Source organism: Gopherus evgoodei, chromosome 13 (genome assembly GCF_007399415.2).
Source record: "Gopherus evgoodei ecotype Sinaloan lineage chromosome 13, rGopEvg1_v1.p, whole genome shotgun sequence".
Taxonomy (NCBI): Eukaryota; Metazoa; Chordata; order Testudines; family Testudinidae; genus Gopherus; species Gopherus evgoodei.
The window spans coordinates 3393360-3410558 of record NC_044334.1 but is presented as its reverse complement, the minus strand read 5'-3'; the positions used below and the strand labels follow the sequence as shown (position 1 = coordinate 3410558).

Here is a 17199-nt window from a genome sequence, read left to right as displayed (position 1 = left end):
GGCTACTTACAGCAAGATGGTGCATTGCAGGATGAAACCTGCTGCCTTCGCTCTGTATTAAAGATGAGTGGCCACGAGCCAGCATCATAGAATCTGTGGCCCACTTCCGGCCACTCACAGATTAGAGTGTTCGGCTAACAGAAGGGATTCTTGGCTTGTAAACCAGCACCTCCCATTCACTGCTGATAATCAAACAGCAGGCTCACCCAGCCACGGAGAAGAACCTGAGCTGGCATCTCTTGGACATTGACCCTTGGGATTAGCCATTCCGCAGATTTCTGCTTCTCCCACCAGGGAGCCTGGGACACATACAGTCTTGCGCTCTCAGAGCGAGATCAGCAAATAAAACATAGAGGCAGAGGGCATTGTTCGGTTTTTATTACTAAATAAATAGTTGTATAAATCTTGTGCAAAAATGTATATGGCGCAACCACTGGCCTTTTGGGGGATGTAATGGATAATGCTCTCATCTTTCCTGCTCCCCTTCGTACTAGTGAAATATCCCTCCCAGGGATGGTACAGTCGCCTCCCGATAGCTAGAGAGAGGGCAGTGCTTAGCAGCCGCTTTATCACTCCCTGGTGAAACTACCCTCAGGTTTGGTGGGTCTCTCTCCCGGTGTCACAGGTACCAGCTGGAAAGGCAGTGCTGCAGAATACTAGCTCTTCCGCTCTCCTGCCTGAACTAGCATGACTAGTTCTCGTGGCTTCTTTAAAACTTGACTCTCATCTCTCTTGTTAAGGCTGGAAACCTGGCTAGAGCTGGCCTGGGAGCTACTGGTCCGGAGAATAATGTCTCAAGGGGAGCCCATCACGAGATGATTACGAGGCTGGACAAATCCCTGAGGCAGCTAGGAACAATCCTGCATTTGCAGTGGAAAGCAAAGAGAAAGGAACGGGGCTCCCAGGCCTTCTCCAGCACTGACGCCTGTGGTTTTTACCAGACGGGGTTTGGAACTGAATGGAATGCCCCACACTCCAGTTGCCTGCATCTCTAGTACAGCGGGGCAAAGGCTGGCAAATGGCAGTGACAAACATTCGTTCGCATAAACATCAGGATTGTGCTTTGCCTGTCCACGGCCCCCCCGATTTACTCCTCGTGAACAGTCTCACAAGTCACATTTTGGTCCCAAGCACCTCCAAAGAGAATAAATGGGACACTGTACTTGTGCACAGAAGGCTTTGCATGCTGTGTATGGCACGAATTTGCACAGGCATTCACACCCTGAATATTCAAGGACCAACTTGGAAGATTTCTGTGGGCGTGGGAACCATCCAGTCAGGAAGCAGAAACAACGCCACGTGACTTAAGTGCCCAGTCACAGAGTACGCATTACAAAGAGCATGTAGCGAGCACAACGGGCACAAGACAGAGCCAGCGAGCAGCCCTAAGGCTGAGTAATGGTGGCAGGGCCATGCCTCAGCTGATTGCAAACGAAGTCATAAAACCTACATCTGTTGGCAGCTAATTCCCCAACTCTTCACCCAGCTTCAGTGGCCTCAGCTCCTGGAATAGGTCGGGTGCTTGGGAGGAGACTCAGCAGCTGGCATCACTGCCCCAGCACACACCTTCCCTGCCACCCCTTCGGGCCCTTTGTCAGAGCAGGACTCAGTGGCAAAGGAGACCATGGACAGATGAGCCCCTTGGCGTTAACAGAGCCGGAGCCCTGTGGGTAACAGCAGCAATTCCACTGCATGGAGCCCTGTCCTACCCATGCAGGGAGGGAAATGAATGGTGCAGCCGCGGCGTGTCGAGAACGAGCACTGGAAATGGTCACTGATTAACACACTTTGTGCAGGGAAACGGGCAGCTGTGCCATTAGCCTGCAAGGCACCTGTGGCCCAGAGCGGGGTGAAGTGGGGAGCTGCCGGAGACAGAGACCAGTCCCTCTGTCCAAGCATCTCTCCAGAGAGCCACGTTAAGGTAAAAGTAACCTCTGCAGGGAGAGGGAGGGAGCCCCGTTGCCCAGGACGTTGGAAATAGGCTGATCTAAGACCTGGAGAACGTGCTGTAGGGAACCTCCCTGCACTGGGCAAGCTGATTTCTAGGCTCTCCTGCAGCTTGTGGAGGGCCCAGACTGGATCCCTGGCTAGGAAAGGGCTGGGGGATCTGCACTAGGCCCGTGTGCTTTGGCTTTGCAGGGGCACCCCTGGGGTCGGGTTTGCTGGCACTGACGTTTGCAGACAGCAAAGGTTAGGCTTGAACGCCGACTCCTGGGAGGAGGCAGCTCAGACAGATTTGCTGTCTGTCGCTGGACAATGGCGTTCCCTTGCCCAGCCGATTGTTGGGGAAGCTTGTGCAAATGCCGGTGCCCCTGGAGATTTGCCCATGGTTGGGGCTGGGAGTGGGGTTCCATGTGCACAACAGGCTCACTGATGCCACTCACTAGGCACAAGATTTCGTTCTCCAGGGGACACTGAGCAGTTCCTGGTGCAGCTGGAATCCTGGTGCCAAGGGCAGGGGTACACATGACGCTCTCACTGAGACGCTCTGCACGCCGACAGACTGGCTGCTGCCAAGCCAGGGGAGTGTGTGCCAAGGGCAGCCCTGGTACGGCACCCAGGAAGTGACATGGCATCTCAGCACTGGCCGGTCTCTCCACCAGGGCCCCAGCACACACAAACCAGCATGGGCAGAACGAGAGCAGGGCATGGGCACACCGTAGGGCTTTGGGGTGGCAGAGTCGGATGCTACCCTGTGAGCATCTCATGAACATTCCCTGCAAATCCTCTTCTCTCTACAGCCCTGCTCTGCACTTCATGATGGTCAGGCTCGAGGCGTTTGGAGCCAGGGGCTCGGCACTTGGAAATACTAATAGCAAAATGATTATTTCACCGCTGCTGGTGTCTGAGGCAGCCAGGGCCCTGCTGGACAAGCCCTTTCAGACCCAAGGGCCGTGCGCAGGGCTCCGGGAGAGAGCGGAGGCTCCGACTGTGCGCTGCAGGCTGCTGGCGGGAGGGAGGCTGTTTCAGAAGCTCCGTTGCTGGTTGGTTTCTGCCTGCCTGCACTGTGTGTGTCAGCCCCGCAGCCCCACGCTGAGGCCTGTGCATGGCGGGCAGCCAAGGCCGGGCAGAGGACAGAGCCAGCGTTGGCTTCTCTCTTCGCGCCTGACCCCGCTGTTAGATGTGGGAGTCCTCTTTCCGCCAGCCTGAGGGATGCCCTTGCTTCCAGTCGTGCATATCGGATGTCCCCCTGTTCTCCAGCGGGACTACCACCTCCTCCGGCTGTGAGCTCTTGTTCAGCTCCACCACCCGGGGCACCACGCTCGACCAGCGATCTGCCGGACGGGGATGGGGAGAGGCCATTTAGTGACAGTTACCCTGGCACAGTAACTCCAACTCCCTCCACCCCCCGGTCTGGATTTTACCTCTGTGGGCTCGTCCAGCCCTCATCTCTCCCCCTGCCTCTGCTCCTACGCTGGCTTCCTCAGCCCCCTTGCTCACTGCGTTGATCTCCACACTCCCCCACACCTGCACGCCCGTTTCAGAAGCACGGGCAGCACTGCTGAGCCCAGCCAGCCCCTGGCCAGCATCCTTCATGCCTGCTGGGATGCAGGGAGGCCTCTTCCCCAGCATCCCCGTTTGCCAACACCCCCTGCTTAGAGATCAGCCAAAGGAGGCTCCCCCAAGGGCACAAAGCAGGTTATGCTGGAGGAACATGAACATGGGACTCCTTAACTCCCATGAGATCCCAAAGGTGCCACCAAGGGGCAACCCCCTCTCTGCCCCCAGAGCCCAGATCCCTCCCCCAGAGCAGTGCCCTGGGTCCATGGTCCCCCGTCCCACCGCTCACCTCTGCGCAGCCGGCCCACTGTGTGGGAGAACCCGTAATACTGGTAGGTGTCATTCTTGCCTGGATCTTCGTTGATGATGCCCAGATTCTGGTTCCAGTGAGACCAGTTAACCTCATCGACCCTGTAGGGGAACGAAGGCATCCCTCGGGCAATGGCAACGAATGGAAGTGGGGCAACAGGCCCTGGAGCCCAGCCCTGCCCCCCCCGCAACAGGAATTTATCTGGGTTCTTTCCTGCCGCATACAGGCTCTTACGCAGGCCCATTGCCATGGTATCTGGGCAGCAGGATAAGAGTGAGTGCCGCTGGACAGTGGGGCTGTGCAAGGGTAGGTGCATGGTCCATGCAATGATCAGCAGGAGACTCAGTCACTGCCTTTCCCTCTCCCAGGCCTGAGCTGCCCTCCCCAAGGAGCTGCTGGCAGCTGGTGTGGGAGAGGCGGCAGGGATGGGAGCAGCCCCCTGGAGCAGCCAATGCACTGGCAGACCCTTTAGCAAATGGCAGGGCTCAGCCTACGTCCAGCAAATGGGGCCTGGCAACGGGGGAGGCGCTGGGGCGTACCCAGAGCCAGGAATCCCTCCCATCAGCTGTCCCTGCTCCCCAGTGATCTGGAGAGAGCCCATGAACACCGGGTGACATGCCAATGCCAGCAAGCTGGCTGCATGAGAGTCCCCAGCCATGGCACGGGCCTGTCACAACTCATTTAGCACCAGCCTGGCACCATGGTTCTTCCCAGTGCAGCCCCATGCCCCAGGGTTCACCCAAAGCACCCCGGCCTGGAGCCTTCCCATGCAGCACGTCGGGGTGAGACAGGCTGGGGGAGCCTGTCCCGTTAAACGGCGCCAGGTTGCGCCTTTGGCAGACTGGCTCCCGAGCTCTGGACAAGTCGGGCCCTGGCTTTTGTCTTCCCTACAGGTCCCCCAGGACGCTCTGCTGACTCGCTCTGCCAGGGGCACCCTGTGCCATGGGACGGCTCCCATACTTACAGCCGAGCTGCAGCCACGCGAATCAGCCACTGAGAGACAACTAGTGATTAAGCCCCACACAGAATGGCAGAGGCTCTGCCTAGCTCCCGGTTAGTACAAACTACTAGGCTCTAACGAGGCCTAATTATGAATCAATGGAGAAACTCCATGAAACACTGTCACACCTGGGAGTGAGAGTCCCTCCTTCATATTTACCTGGTTGCTTAAATAGCGACTGCTGGCCCCCGCTGGGTGCCTTCATGCCTATGCAAACGAATCCACCCTTCCTTAACAGTGCAACCACAGGAGCCCGTCAGCTCACAGCAGGTTTGGAGCTGCGGGGGGTGGGGGAGATGTTGGCAAGGGGGCTCAGGATGGAGGTTAACTAGCCCCATGGTTCGGTTTGCTTATGGGTGTTGTCAGGATGGGCCCAAGGCCGGGATGGGTCTGGGCTTCCCAGGGCGTTGGGTCTGAGCCCAGGTCAAAGGCACTTGGCGATGCACTAGCCCAAAGAGCTTGTAGTCTGCTGAGCTACTGGCCACCTGATTCCCCACTGGCCCCCAAAGCTTGCCTGAAACACCATCTCCGGTCCGGCGTGCCATCAGTGCCCTTCCCCACGGTGACCATCTCCCCCGAGCGGAAGGCTTTCCTCAGGAACACCGGGAAGGACCTCTCGATGTCCAGGATGGTGGTGGCCCACTGTACAGGGAGGAGCACACAGGCCCGTCAGCCAGATTGGAACCAAAGGGGGAGCTGGGCATCTGACCCCTGGCTTCCAATGAGTGCTGGGAGGACTGTGGGAAACCCCACCCTGGTGGTCACATGCTCCCTTGGATGTCCCTAGGCTGGGACCTTGCTGGGGCTAAGGCCAGCCACGCGCTGCAGAGAGGGTCCCTGGGACGCAAGTGTCACTCAGCTCCACAGCTTCGCATTCCTGTTTTGCCTGAGCTCCCCAAAAGGGCTCAGACAATCATGCCAAGCTCCCCACAGCCAGAGTCATCCTGGGGCTGCCCCTTCTCAGTTCGTTCAGTGCCTCCCTGGGTTAACGGCACAGGCCAATCCTGCCCCTAGGTACTCGAGTGTGACACCTGATGCAACAGATGGAAGGTGCATGTGTATCTGAGGGCAGGAGTGTCCCTCCTTCCCATGAGGCTCCGTCAGGGAAAACACGCCAGTCTAGAGTCCAGGAGAACACAGGCCACAGGCCACTCTCCTGTTCTGGCCAAGAGGTTGGTCATGGACCAGATGGGACCTGCCAAGTCATTTCCATGTCCAGTCCCTGAGCAGGGGAAGAGAACATGGCGATAAAAATGCCAGAGACCTTTCTACACCACAGCTTCCCCCTGTGCTACCCCAGTAGGTGCCTGCTGGGAGAAGGGGCTGACACAACCTAGCATAGGGGCTGACACACCCTAGTGTCCAGGGCTGCGGACCCAGTGTCCTCAGCACAGCATGCATGCTAATGGATGGGCCATCACCAGTTTGGGCAGCATAGAGCATGGATTTCAGCCTGGGGGCTGAAACCCCAAGGGGCCACCAGCAGCTCAGAGGGCAATAGGCCTCAGCTGCTCCCACTTCCCATGTCCAGGAGTCCACTGCACCACCTGCATCGGGTGCTCCGTAGATGCTAGGAGCATCCCATAAATGGCCATCCTATCCTATGCTTCCGGGACAGGGCGTGGAGTCGGAATGGAGGATTCTGGGGAGGAGGCCAGTCTGTGAGCAGCTTAACATGGCCTCAGCGAGCCCCCTGCATTCGGCCTGACAGGGTGTCTGTCCCTAGCAGCCAAGGCCTGGCTAGATGTTACCTGTAGCTTCCATATGTGCTTGCTCTCCTTGGAGACCTGCCCCACCGTCTCCCCCATCAGAGCGATCAGCATGTTGAGTAGCAGCACAAAGGTGAGGATGATGTAGGTGACCAGCAGGATGATGAAGACGCCGGGGTACTTGGCGCTCTCGATCATCTCCAGGTCGCCCATGCCGATGGTCAGCTTGAAGAGATCCAGCAGGAAGTTACTGAAGGTCTTGCTGTCCCGGCAGGACGGGTAGGCGGGCACTGTGCAGTTGGACTTGTCTTGGTTGCAGGCCTCGGCACTGGCACAGGGGTTCAGGAGCGAGACCAGAGCTGGGTCGGCGGGAGAGGGAGGGATATGGGTGAGACCCCCAGACAACTCAGCCAGGGGCTTAGCTGAGAGAACTGGCCAAATCAAGCTAAGGTGCCAGTCAGTGTAACCACCTCTCCGGATGACTCGTTAGGCTGCGCAGCCGAGCACCGCCTCGCTGGGAGCCTGCACTTGTGCTGGGGACCTGGGCCCCACGCTCTGCCCTCATCCCAGTCCAGCCTGGAGAGCTCCCCACATCTTCCAGTGGAAGAGTGAAGGCTCTCAAAGCCGAGGGTCAGAGAGCAAGAGCAGCACTCCCTGGCCTCCCTGCATAACTCCCTCACTAGCGCCCTGAGGTGCAGAGGAAGGTAAATGAATGGTCAGCGCGGGCACTCAGCACCTATACCACAGCCTGAGCCACGCTGCGCTGACATCTCTGTCCACTGGCACACGAGCCTTTCCTCACAGCTCCCGTTCCAGGGGATCTGAACAATAAACCCTGGTGAGATTCCTCCCCTGACGCAGCAGAATTCAGCCCTTTGTCTATCCGGCCACCACGAGAGCCTGGAAGGGTTGCCAAGGGCCAGTGCCAATATGCAGTGTTTTCCCTTTCTCAGGCCATGGTTCTCCAGCCTGGCTGAGCTGTACGCCAGGGCCCATCTGCTCTCTGCCAGATTCCCCACTCTGCGCACCGAACTAGCATCCCCTCCACAGCTCCCACAGACATGCCGTACCTGAAGCATAGCCGATCATGAAGAGCACATAGACCAGGAGGAACCGGAAAAGGTCTTTGAAGAGGATCTGAAAAAATCCCAGAGGCAGAGCTTAGCTGTGCTGGGATCAGAGCCAGCCTCTTATGTCCCTGGAGCGCCTCACAGCAGCCACTTCACTGAAATGCAACCATCCCTGGGGTGGGCTATGCCTCCCGTGACAGGGCCATGTCCCACCCCTGTCTTCTGCTGTCTACACAGACTCAGAGACACCCCAGGGCAGTTCATTTACCTTTGCTCTTCCTACCGCCTTCTTGCCCACACACAACAATCATTTACAACATCAGTTTCTCCTCAGGTCTCTGCTGAGGAGAGGGAAGAGCTCTCTCTACCCAGAGATCTGTTCTGGTAGCCTCCCTCTCTCTGCCCTGTGCTTCCTTCCTCTGCCTTCTTATACCTCCTGTGCTAATGGGCCAATCTGCTCATTAGTCCACTCCCAGCACATTCTAATCCACTAATTAGGCCCCATCAGGTCCACCCTGGGGGGAATTAATGGGTGTTTAGGTGACCACAGTGCTGGCTCCAGCACCCTGTCACGCCGCTGTTTAACAGCACAAAGAGATGCCACAGGAACATAGAAATTACTGGACTGAATTGGCCCCGAGGTCCATCTAACCAAGCATCCTGTCTCAGACAGGCCAGCACCAGATGCCTCAGAGGAAGGTATAAGAACCCTGCACAGGTCGAATGGTTAATCTGCCCCCGGGAAGGTCTCATCCTACACCCTAATAGCTAGAGATTGACTTAATCCCTGCATCCCTTCCCTCAGGCTGTTTGCAGCAGCAGTTCAGGACAGGCCATGGAGACGACTCTTGTATCCAATTGCAACTGCTGGGTTGGTTTAGGGAGAAAAATGGGATTGCCTGGAATCTGGCCAGGACAGAGGTTAAAGCTCTGTACACACCTGCAAAAGCACCGAGAGACCTTGGCCCTGGACCCAGGTACATCTGTTACCACGATCAGGTGCATTATGATACCACTGTGCTGGGGGCTGCACAGACACATAGTGAGAGAGAGCCCCAGCCCAACGAGCTCCCAGTGTTAATAGTGGCACACACACACACACACACACACACACACACACACACACACAGAGAGAGAGGCCTGGTCCCTTCCTGACCTTCTGAATCATGATGCTGTAGGTCCCTGTAAGCTTCAGGCCTCTGGTGAAGTAAAGTGCGTTCATCCAGCCCAGGACCAGGGCAAAGACCATGACTGCCAGGTAAGCTTCGATCCCCGCCAGGTACAACGCTGCTGTGATGATCACCAGCACCGAGTAGATGAAGCTGAGGAAGAGCAGGAGGATTCAAAGGCAAGATCAAAACATCCCCCTGGAATGAACCAGCCCAGGAGGGTCGAGCTCCTGCACTCTGCCAGTCCTGCCCTAGGGCACCGTACGAGCAATGGGACTGGCTACCGTCGCTGTAGCAACTTCCAAAGTGCCTTAGCAGGGCCCCCCGCCAGCCAACTGTGGGCAGGCAGCAGAGCAGTGTTTTTGTGGGGATCCAGAGCAAGCCCACCACCCCCATATGCACTGCCCTGGCAGCTTCTGTTGAGAAACCCACACAGAGCACAGGGCAAGGCAGGCCGCTGATTTCCATCAGGAGGATGAGATCCCTGCTGAGACGTGAACCCGCAGGTGCAGGGATGTCAGGATGCTGAGCCGGCCCCTCGGAGGCGGCATCCCCTGGCAGGGGGCAGACACAGCGAAGGCTGGAGAGAATTCTGCAGCCAGGGGAGGAGATCTTGGGATGTCTATTGGGATGCCCGGCGAGAGCGCCAGAGACGGCATGCCGGGAGGCCTCTGCGCTTTTGTCCACCACAAAGGAGACTCCATCAGCACCAGGCCAGGCTGACATCTCCCCGAGACATGGCTGATCCCAGCATGCCGGGCACCTGCAACCGCCCCTTCCCTTCCAAATGCATTTCCAGGGCTGAGGGTTAGTGACATCGCAGGGGGGCTGGGTGGGGTACATCGGGGCAAAGGGCATCGCCACTTACTAGAGCAGCTGGAAGGAGCCGTCTATAAAGAACGAATTCACCCCTGGACATTTCTTCATAAACAGATCCTTTAGCTGAGGAAGAAAGAAAAGAAGGTGGAGCCAGAGCCTGGCGGACGGATCCATGGAGGCTGAGGGTGGGACCGGCTGGGGTGCACACAGCGAGCACATCCCTGCAGGGTCCTTGCCGGCGTGGAGGCAGGACTGGCCCTGCTCCACCCAGAGGAGGGGAGGTGAAGGAAGCTGCCCAGCGGGCTCAGTGCTAAGAGGCTCCAACCCCACCCGGTCCCGCAGGGATCGGGGCAGCGCTGGGTTTTATCCTAAATTTGTAAATGCAAAGCCGTCTCGGTCTGCATTTAACCCTTCCCCTGCTGTGCAAGGAAGCCAGACCCACAGGCTAGGGACCAGGACCGGCACCACGAGAGATTCAGAAGAGGGACTGCCAGTGGGAAGGGGCCACCTCCCCTGCTTGTGCAAGTGGGTGTGGCCCCATGGCATAACACCACCGGCTTCCATGGAGTGCAGCCGGTTTACACCCGCTGGGAGCGGGCCCTCAGGGTGCCAGCTCCCTGCAGTCCCTGCAGTGAAACAGAGGACTTTTTTGGGTGTGTTAAATACCCTGAATTAGAGCTCCCAACCCCATGGCCCACCCCACCCCACTCTGCCCCTGCCCTGCCCCAACCCATGACCTGGGGGAAACTCTGGGGAGATTGGCAGGAACAGTCTGAGGGGGCTGCAGCCCAAGGGGCAATTGCCAAGCGCAGTACAGATCCGGCCCTGCAGAACAGCCCACAAGGGAAGGGTGCTTAGAGATTCCTGGGAAAGGTGTGGGTGCCCGCTGAGCTCTCCTGGTGCCAGGCAGCTCTCTGTGTTCTGTTCTCAGGGGAAGCGTGTGTTGCGGGGTTTGTGGGTCTTATGGTTGGGCCCTACCCCTTGCATGTGTGTGACACAAGACATCTGTGCAAGTGCAAAGTGGCAGGATGGGGGACACTTGTGTGAGGACCGAGGGAGTGGGGGCACTTGTGCAAGGGACACAGAGGCACTTGTGTGAGGGTAGACGGACATGGAGGCTCTCGTGCGAGACAGGAGGCACTTGTGCAAGGGGGTGAATGGTTTCCACTTACATTGGTGAAAAAGAATAAGACTCCAGTGAAGAGGGTTATGATCTCCCCAGCCAGGCGCAGGTAGTCTATGGTCGTTGTGTAGGGATACGGCGGCTGCAGAGCAGGGATACGGTGATGAGAACGTTACCTCGAAATCCCAGCACTATGGCCTCCTACAAAACCATGCACCCTGTCCCCCACCCCCAGCACCATGCCAGCCTGCCCTAGGCAGAAACGAGAGCCCTCCCCTCTCCCAGGCACCAAGAGCCAGACGCTGCCCAGGACACACCCAGTGCAGGCACTCAGACGGGCTCACCTTCCTCTACGGGGGTCAGGCACTGGCCATTGCCAGAGGCAGGGATCCCAGAGGGCCCAGTGCTCTGAGCTGGCGCAGCCGGAGGTGGGATCCGGGCCTGTCTCCCTGGACTCCTGGCCCAGCCTGCCAGGGCTCTGGTGTGGGCTGCAGCTCCCATGGGGCAGGGAGACCCCCAGGCATTAAACGGGCTGGGCTGTGTGGGAACCGCTAGGGACTGCCCAGAAAGCTCAGCTCTGCGTACAGCCTAACAGTGGGACCTGCTGCTCCTGCACAGCAGCCTCCCCGAGCCCCAGGGACCCGTCGGGCCGGGCGGCGTGAGACTCACCGTGCCCTCCATGGGGCGGTGGTAGGCGATGAGGGTGAAGACAACCATGGCACTGAGGTAGGAGATCACGCTGATGTAGAAGGAGACGGCCCCGAACTTCCGCCACTTGTCGCGCAGCAGCTCGTTGATGGGCTCCACAGCGAGCATCTCATGACGGTTCTGCAACAACCCAGCACGCTGGCTGTGAGCTCAGGGCCAGGGGACGGGGCTACACAGGCCACACGCACACCTGAGCAGATGGGGCAGCCAGGGGGGATGGAGCCAGGGCGGCGCTGGCCGTGCCCGCGGCTGCGGGGGTGGAGAAGGGGCGGCACTGGCCATGCCTGCGGCCAGGGTGAGATGGAGACGGGGCGGCGCTGGCCGTGCCCGCAGCCAGGGGGATGGAGATGGGGTGGCGCTGGCCGTGCCCGCGGCTGCGGGGGTGGACACGGGGCGGCACTGGCTGTGCCCGCGGCCGGAGGGATGGAGCCGGGGTGGCGCTGGCCGTGCCCGCGGCTGGGGGAATGGAGCTGGGGCGGCGCTGGCCGTGCCCGCAGCTGCAGGGGTGGAGACGGGGCAGTGCTGGCCATGCCTGCGGCCAGGGTGAGATGGAGACGGGGTGGCGCTGGCCATGCCCGCAGCCAGGGGGATGGAGATGAGGTGACGCTGGCTATACCCACGGCCGGGGAGATGGAGACAAGTGCTGGCCATATCCGCGGCCAAGGGGATGGAGATGGGATGGCACTGGCTGTGCCCGCAGCCAGGGGGATGGAGATGGGGTGGTGCTGGCCGTGCCCGCAGCCAGGGGGATGGAGACGGGGTGGCGCTGGCTATGCCCACGGCCGGGGAGATGGAGACAAGTGCTGGCCATGTCCACGGCCGAGGGGATGGAGATGGGGTGCCACTGGCTGTGTCCATGGCAGGGGGATGGGGACGGGGCAGTGCTGGCCGTGCCCTTGGCCGGAGAGATGGAGCCGGGGCGGCGCTGGCTGTGCCCGCGGCTGGGGGAATGGAGACAGGTGGCGTTGACTGTGCCTGGCCTGGAGTTGCATCTGTGCATGAGCCAGGCAGCATCCTCCTGAAATCTTCACAATGGCTGAGGGATTGGGGACTGGGTCCTGCAAGGGGCCTGCCATGCCTATGGGCCTTCGCTCGGCAGCCTAGGCCCACATCAGGCTATGCACCCACCATTTGCTGCCTGCCTCCCTGGTGCCAACTCAGCGCTCACCTCGATCTTACTGTTGTACACCAGGATCTCCAGGACAGACACCTCCTCCCCACAGGTGTCCAGTGAGGAGAGGTCATAGAGCGAGGAGTAGACGGGCCCATAAGCCCAGTCCTTGAACTTCCGGGAGAGGTGGCGGGCGTCCTCATCTGTGATCTCCCTGCGGATGATGTGCTGGAACATCTGGAGGATGGGGGGAGAGGTGGTCACCCACAGCACGTGTATAGAAAGTGACGCTGCTCACAGCCCCCTGATCTCCCTGCAGCCCTGAGCAGCCGGGCACCAGGACACACTGCTCAGAGCCCCCTGATCTCTGCTCAGAGCCCCCTGCTCTCTGCTCACAGCCCCCTGATCTCCCTGCAGCCCTGAGCAGCCGGCACCGGGACACGCTGCTCACAGCCCCCTGATCTCCCTGCAGCCCTGAGCAGCCGGCACCGGGACACACTGCTCAGAGCCCCCCGCTCTCTGCTCAGAGCCCCCTGCTCTCTGCTCAGAGCCCCCCGCTCTCTGCTCACAGCCTCCTGATCTCCCTGCAGCCCTGAGCAGCCGGCACCGGGACACGCTGCTCAGAGCCCCCCGCTCTCTGCTCAGAGCCCCCTGCTCTCTGCTCAGAGCCCCCCGCTCTCTGCTCACAGCCCCCTGCTCTCTCTGTTGCACGGAGCAGCTGTGTTCAGGAGGTTCCACTTGCTCTAAGTGTCCAGGCCAATGTTTTCGGCAGTGGCTGCTGATTCTGGGCACCCAACTTCAGGCCAGGTTTTCAGAGGGGCCGAGCCTCTGACTGTCTGACACTTCAACCCAGTGTCCCACACTGAGCACTGATAACTGTGGCAGCCAGCCAGAATCAGGGGCCAGCATGGAAAGATTTTGCTTTAATATTCCCATAGCAATTACTGTGTGATGGAGGCTCTTCCCCTGCTTCCTCACCACCCACACTTCTTTTACCATCCCGGAGAGCACCTCATTTTCTCAAGGCCGTGGGGTAACTTTTCTGCCTGACCATGATGGGCTGGGACCCCTACGATGCTGCCACAGAGTGTCCCGGGGGGTGCTGGTGAGTGAGACCCCGAGGCCTGACGGGTGTTGGGGACCCCACAAGGCCTGCTCCCTGAGTGGAAAGGCACAGCAGTGACCGGCACGGCTGTACCACTCTGTTTCCAGAGGAGTAACGTCATACAGTGCCTGTTCTTTCACAATCCCCGTGTCTTTAACTGGAGACACACCCAGCCACGCGGCACTGCAGCGCCGTCCCAGCTGCATGGTGCAGGGGGAGGAGGACAAGGTAGCAGAGAAGGGAAGTGGTGCAGTCGAGACACCTGAGGTTCATTAACCGAGCCTGTTAATGGGCTGCTACCCGTATGCCCAAGATCAGGGACCCCTTTGCCACAGAGCCGTTTGTCTTGTAAGGTCTTGGACACTCAACCCCGCTGGAGAACTGCGACGGGCCGCTAGGGGGAGGCAGCCACCAAATCACAACCCAGCCAGGCCCAAAGTCACTCCCCAGAGCCGTGCACCCTGGGGCGATCCGGGGAACCAGCTCCTGCTGTGGGTGGGTGGCAGAGCACCCAGGGGTCCTGCATGTGCCTATCCCAGCATGTGGTGTCTCATCTGGCGCATCGGGAACCCCAACCAGCCAATCCCTGAGCGCGCAGATGAACTCCCGCAGGACAATGCTAACGGACCAAAACCCCACAGCGCCCAGGGCAAAGGTCCCTCCAGAGCTGCCCTACCAGCCCTCCTCCTCAAAGGAAACCTGCCTTTTTAAGTGGTTTCTTGCAACATGCGTTAACCCCTTGTGCGTAACAATCTGTCCCACCCAGATTTAGCTGGGACCCCCTGGGTCCCTCATCCAGCCCTGAAGAAGAGCTCAGAGCAGCTCGACCCACCTTGTCTCTCTCACTAGCAGAAGCTGGTCCCATAAAAGATATTACCTCACCCACCTTTTCTCTCTCGTATGCTGGAGCAACAGGGACTTGGGGTCAGTCCCTGCTGCCCCGTGAGCTGAGCGCTCGACTAATGTGCTGGGTCGTTATCGATGCACAAGGACACACTCGCTGAGCTGAACTCGTGTACACAGGCTGCCCCCAGTACAGAGACTGCCCCGTCACCCAAGAAAGGAGCCCTGCCCAGGAGCCAGATGCTAATCAGCATCTCCTGCCCTTCTGGGGGGTGCCACTGCCATCCAGGGGAGCTGCGGGGGCAGGGGGGGAAGAGGGGCTCTTGACAGGGCCTGGCGGAGCTGGATTTGCCCTTTCCCTGCAGCAGCAGCTGGAGGGGAACAGGGACAGCAGGCCCTTACCCCGATCTTGCCGATCTTGGCTGCCATCATAAGGGGCGAGAGACCGTCATTGTTGAGCACGGCCTCCAGGTTGGTGTCGGGGAAGAGCTTGGCGCACTTGATCAGCAGCAGGTCGTACATCTTGGTGACGAACTTGGTGTTCTCCCGGGTGTTGTCGGCGATGGCCACCAGGGCATGCAGCACTGTATTGCCCCGGGAGTCCTGGCGCCGTAGGTCTGCCTGCTTGTGCGCGTTCTCCGTGAGGTAGTGGACAATGTGTGGCTGGTTGGTGCAGGCGGCGAGGGAGAGGGGCAGCTCGCCTGGCAGGGGAGAGAGCATGACAGACGTCAGCCTTTCTCCGTCCTGCCACTCTCAGAACCGGGCTCTGGGCGCCGGGCAGCCAGCTATGGGAGCCAGGCCAGAGCCCTGGGGAGAAGCAGCTGCTCTGCTCCCCCAGGCAGCGAGCGAACAGCCAGTGGAGGGAGCAGAGGTACAGGCCTGAGTAGTGGTGGAGTAACCAGGAGCGTGAGTCTGTAATGGGATTGCCTAGAGAGGTGGTGGAATCTCCAACACTGGGGATTTTTAAGAGCAGGATGGACAAACCTGTCAGTATGGGCTAGATAATACTGAGTCCTGCCTTGAGTGCAGGGGATTGGACTAGAGACCTCTCGAGGTCCCTTCCAGTTCTGTGATTCTATGTGTGACAGCAAGCACACCGTGACTGCATGTGAGACTGTTCATGTGACCCAACAGGGCAATCCTGCACAGACTGGTGTGTACCAGTGCAGGGTCCTGAGAGTGTAAGGGATTGCACACGTGTGTGACAGCACGCACACCGTGACTGCATGTGAGACTGTTCGTGTGACCCAATGGGGCAATCCTGCACAGACTGGTGTGTACCAGTCCAGGGTCCTGAGAGTGTAAGGGATTGCACACGTGTGTGACAGCACGCACACCATGACTGCGTGTGAGACTGTTCGTGTGACCCAACGGGGCAATCCTGCACAGACTGGTGTGTACCAGTCCAGGGTCCTGAGAGTGTAAGGGATTGCACACGTGTGTGACAGCACGCACACTGTGACTGCATGTGAGACTGTTCACGTGACCCAACGGGGCAATCCTGCACAGACTGGTGTGTACCAGTGCAGGGTCCTGAGAGTGTAAGGGATTGCACACGTGTGTGACAGCACGCACACCGTGACTGCATGTGAGACTGTTCATGTGACCCAACAGGGCAATCCTGCACAGACTGGTGTGTACCAGTGCAGGGTCCTGAGAGTGTAAGGGATTGCACACGTGTGTGACAGCAAGCACACCGTGACTGCATGTGAGACTGTTCATGTGACCCAACAGGGCAATCCCGCACAGACTGGTGTGTACCAGTGCAGGGTCCTGAGAGTGTAAGGGATTGCACACGTGTGTGACAGCACGCACACCGTGACTGCATGTGAGACTGTTCGTGTGACCCAATGGGGCAATCCCGCACAGACTGGTGTGTACCAGTGCAGGGTCCTGAGAGTGTAAGGGATTGCACACGTGTGTGACAGCACGCACACCATGACTGCGTGTGAGACTGTTCGTGTGACCCAACGGGGCAATCCTGCACAGACTGGTGTGTACCAGTCCAGGGTCCTGAGAGTGTAAGGGATTGCACACGTGTGTGACAGCACGCACACCGTGACTGCATGTGAGACTGTTCACGTGACCCAACGGGGCAATCCTGCACAGACTGGTGTGTACCAGTGCAGGGTCCTGAGAGTGTAAGGGATTGCACGGGAAGGCAGGTCATTTTCCAGCAACGCGTTAGTTCTAGGCCCCGGCCGACATGGGGGCGGGGTTAATTTTGGGGTGATCTGTGGGACACAGGGCTGGTGAGACCCCAGAGCCCACCTCCCAGGCCAGCAGTCAGCAGGCAGACAGGGACACTTCCTGGCACCCACACCCGGGAGCTGGGCCGAGGGGCGGGTAGGTCTGTCTCATTACCAAGCCTCCCATTGGGGCATCCCCCTCACTGGAGGTGGCTTCTCCACCCGCTATTCCAGCTCGGACCCCCCACCACCTGAGGACGTGGCCTTTCCCGTGCGCAGGGCCGGGTAGCACTCCCCACTCACCAAAGTAGAAGTACCCGCCCTCGTTCTTGGGCTGGAAGAAGCGGCCGCGTGCCTGGGCGTGCACGTCCGCCCCCTTCTCCACCAGCAGCTCCACGTAGTGCTTGCAGCGACGCTCGATGGCGATGTGCAACGCCGTCTGGCCTGGAACCACACGCAGGCCCGTCAGTGCCCCGAGCGCCCAGCCCCAGCCCCGGCCGAGCCAGCGGCACATCCCCAACGCACCGCAGGGAGGGCAGGTG

At 59.4% G+C, this 17199-nt stretch overlaps 1 protein-coding gene across 1 annotated transcript in view; it reads right to left on the bottom strand.

Moving 5' to 3' along the window:
* Positions 1 to 416: 416 nt before the first annotated feature.
* TRPV4 (transient receptor potential cation channel subfamily V member 4) overlaps positions 417 to 17199 on the bottom strand; it is a 41019-nt gene continuing 24236 nt past the window's right edge. The window contains exons 5-16 of the mRNA XM_030583337.1: positions 16961 to 17101; positions 14871 to 15169; positions 12578 to 12757; positions 11371 to 11529; positions 10751 to 10843; positions 9628 to 9701; positions 8747 to 8912; positions 7591 to 7657; positions 6563 to 6879; positions 5326 to 5453; positions 3791 to 3912; positions 417 to 3275 (exon numbers count right to left, since the gene is read on the bottom strand). Of these exons, the coding sequence (XP_030439197.1) occupies positions 3118 to 3275; positions 3791 to 3912; positions 5326 to 5453; positions 6563 to 6879; positions 7591 to 7657; positions 8747 to 8912; positions 9628 to 9701; positions 10751 to 10843; positions 11371 to 11529; positions 12578 to 12757; positions 14871 to 15169; positions 16961 to 17101 (1904 nt within the window). The 3' untranslated portion in view covers positions 417 to 3117. The remainder of the gene's footprint in view (positions 3276 to 3790; positions 3913 to 5325; positions 5454 to 6562; positions 6880 to 7590; positions 7658 to 8746; positions 8913 to 9627; positions 9702 to 10750; positions 10844 to 11370; positions 11530 to 12577; positions 12758 to 14870; positions 15170 to 16960; positions 17102 to 17199) is intronic.